The sequence below is a fragment of the Phragmites australis genome, chromosome 9 (assembly GCF_958298935.1).
Source record: "Phragmites australis chromosome 9, lpPhrAust1.1, whole genome shotgun sequence".
Lineage (NCBI taxonomy): Eukaryota > Viridiplantae > Streptophyta > Magnoliopsida > Poales > Poaceae > Phragmites > Phragmites australis.
This window is the reverse complement of record NC_084929.1, coordinates 27,932,476-27,935,550: the sequence shown is the minus strand read 5'-3', so window position 1 is coordinate 27,935,550 and position 3,075 is coordinate 27,932,476. Positions and strand designations below refer to the sequence as shown.

The window sequence follows — 3,075 nt, the reverse complement described above, 5'->3', positions numbered from 1 at the left end:
CTTCTTTCTTTACGACGGCGCAGCACTGGGTGGCAGCTGTATTCAGCATCTGAGGTACCGAATACACCTAATACTGCCGGGTTCACGCTTTTTCAGTGTCTCAAGTGCCAAAATTTGGTTTTCGAAATTTGAGTATCGAATACATATGCTAAATTTGTAAATACGTTAATATATTATCTATTTTAATAAATACGATATTGTATGTTGTCTATTTTTTATTTTTGCCTTTAGGAAAAGATAGGAGTACGCGATACGTCCTCTGCGCATTCCCTCTTTTTTTGCAATTCAATGGCCGACCACCTTGCAATAATTGATGCTGCTCACATGAAAGAGTCACAAGAACATCTAGATTTGTATTCTCGAACTCTGAATCTGCAATTTTTCTTTTCAGGAATGGCATCGGGCGTTCGCATTCTGCTTTCAAAGTGGGAAAGAATAACACATATGCTGACATGCAGAGTGGACTTTTGTGGCATTAGACTAATCTCCCCATAAGGCCATAATGACCTATCAGAGGAATCTCCAATGGCAGCTCAGCACCCAGCGCACTCGCCAAACTGAGCGGCCGCGAGTGACACAGAGATCACGGCGACTCGCATGGGAACGATATAATCTAATGCTCCGTTTCAAACCAGAGGAGAAGGAATCAATCGCGCGTGCCGTGGTGACGCGGCAATCGATCAAGTTAACTTGGTGGGCGGTGCGCGCTGACACGCTCTCGCCGGCGCACTCTGACGGGCACGCCCCCAGCGAACGTGGCGGTGAGGCCTGGCGCGAAACTGGGCCGGCGCGAGCTCCGGTCGACCGCTTCGATGTCGAAGCTCTGCACGACGGCGACGATGACGGCCTTCATCTCCATGATGGCGAGCTCCTTGCCGACGCAGACGCGCACGCCGCCTTGGAAGACCGGGTACCGGTACGGGCTCTCTGGCACGAACCGTCCGTCGCGGAGCCAGCGGTTGGGGCGGAACTCGGCGCAGTCGGGGCCCCAGACGGACTCCATGCGTCCCATGGCGTAGGCGTGGTAGGTCACCCGGGTGCCCTTGGCGACGAACGTGCCGTCCGGGAGAGTGTCGTTGCCGGCGGCGAACTTGGAGTCGAATTGCACCGGCGGGAATAGCCGCATGCACTCGTACAGCGCCGCGTGCACGTAGTGCATGTCCTTTAGCTTGTCGGAGGTGGTAGCTGCCCCGAGGCGGACGTCTCTGTCCCCGGAGACGCGGGAGACTTCATCCCGGATCGCAGTGGCCACCTCCGGGTGGTCGGATAGCAGCAAGAAGAAGGCGGTGAGAGCTGAGGCGACGGTGTCCCGGCCGGCCAGCATGAAGCTCACAACGATGTCGCGGAGGTACTTGTCGTCGTTGATGGATCCCATGAAGCGCGATAGGAGGTCGTCGCCTGAGGCGGCGGCGCCGAGCTTTCGACGCTGCCGGATGACCTCCGCGGCAAGCGTGTCGACGAGGCGGATCGCGTCGCGGAGCTTCCGCTCCTCCCCGACGTTGAGTAACCGCTTCAGCTTCCAGAACACATGCGTGGGTGCCGTCGCGCGCCGTGCAGAGAGCATCGAGGCCGTGTCGAACGCGTCCGCCAACGCCGACATCGGGAGTTCGAGCTCGAGGCTGCCGGGGTCGAGGCCGAACGAGATCCTGCATATGCAGTCGAAAGCAAAGCGGCGAAACACGTCCTGGAGGTCAAGCAGCTTCTCACCGTTGCCGCCGCTGGATGCAGAGTGAAGCAGAGGAATGAGGCGGCACCGCAGCTCGGAGGCCACGACTTTCGCCGCGAAAAAGCGCAGCGCCGGGGACGCGAGCTCGGCCGCGGCGAGCTTGCGCTGGAAGAGCCAGGAGTCGCCGTCGACGTTGAATATCCCGCGGCCGAGGAAGTCGGCGAGGATGACGGAGAAGGGCGCGCCCTTGGGGTAGTTGTCGAAGCGGCCGCGCAGCATGTGTTCGACGGTGGGCGGGTTGGCGGTGAGCACGTTGCCGAGCACGTGCACGTGCACGGTCCGCCCGGGCGCGCGGCGCAGGAGGTGCGCGTACCAGTCGCAGAGGTTGTCGAACTCGGTCGCCCACGAAGCCGTCACGTACGCCTCGCACACCGCGCACGCGCACAACCACGGCTGCCGCAGCCTCAGCGAGGCCAGGAGGACGGCCAAGGTCACCGTGCACGCGGCCGAGGCGAAGAAGACGGCGGCCACCTGCGGCCGCAGGGAGCTCGCCAGGGCGTCGACCGCGACGTGTAACGTGGCTGCGTCCGCGCCCATGACGAAGAGCAGCTTCCCTCGGGTTCGTCTCCTCTCTCTGACTTCGCGCGCGTGTTATCTGAGGTGTGCTTTACGTGCGTGTGAGTGTGCGCGCGCTCGGCGGTGCTTTGGCAGTCTCAGAGCACCCTTTTATAAAGGAAAACAAATGTTTTAAAACTGTTGAAAAATTGTACGAAGAGGTGTGCAGTGCAACATACAATAGTATGTGCCAGGTTTTGTACCCCTGTTTTATGGTTGGTTCTGTTTTATGGTTGGTTTTTACCCTTGCTTACTTAAACCTTTATGCACATTCTCTCTTTCTTTCGCCCCTTGAGCATGTTCTAGTTCTCCGTTTGCTTATTGACGTTCTTGCAAACGAATCTGTTGCCATCCCGCGGGAGCCTGTTTTGTACGCAAACTAGAGTTGCTATGGGTATGTTTGCTTGGAAGCCAAAATTTGCTATAGTTCTCATAGCCACAGTACGAGTGCGCTCTCATTTTTTTCCAATTTGTCCCGTGCGTTGAGAGACAGAGTTGTGGCAAGATTTTCTCTATCAAACCAAGTTGTTTGAAAAACCTTAAGACATACTCCGTATTTGGTTGCCTAGGTTTGCAAAACCTAAGGTTGTTTAGAATTTTCAATTAGTTTTGCTTAATTTGCCAAACTTGTGGAAGACAAAAATGCCGCGACAGTTTGAATTGATCAAGGGACATAACTTTACGTTTCTCTAATGTACAAGACCCAATTAAAAAGTACTAGAGTACTTAACACGTGGCTAGGGACCAAACACTTACCGACCTTGCCTAGACAACCGAGGCAAAGTTTGAACCAA

At 55.8% G+C, this 3,075-nt stretch overlaps 1 protein-coding gene across 1 annotated transcript; it reads right to left on the bottom strand.

The window, feature by feature from the left end:
- Positions 1-343: 343 nt before the first annotated feature.
- LOC133928974 (cytochrome P450 94C1-like) lies at positions 344-2,354 on the bottom strand. The gene has a single exon (XM_062375526.1). The coding sequence runs from the start codon at positions 2,261-2,263 to the stop codon at positions 686-688; it is 1,578 nt and encodes a 525-aa protein (XP_062231510.1). The 5' UTR covers positions 2,264-2,354; the 3' UTR covers positions 344-685.
- Between the last annotated feature and the right edge of the window lie 721 nt (positions 2,355-3,075).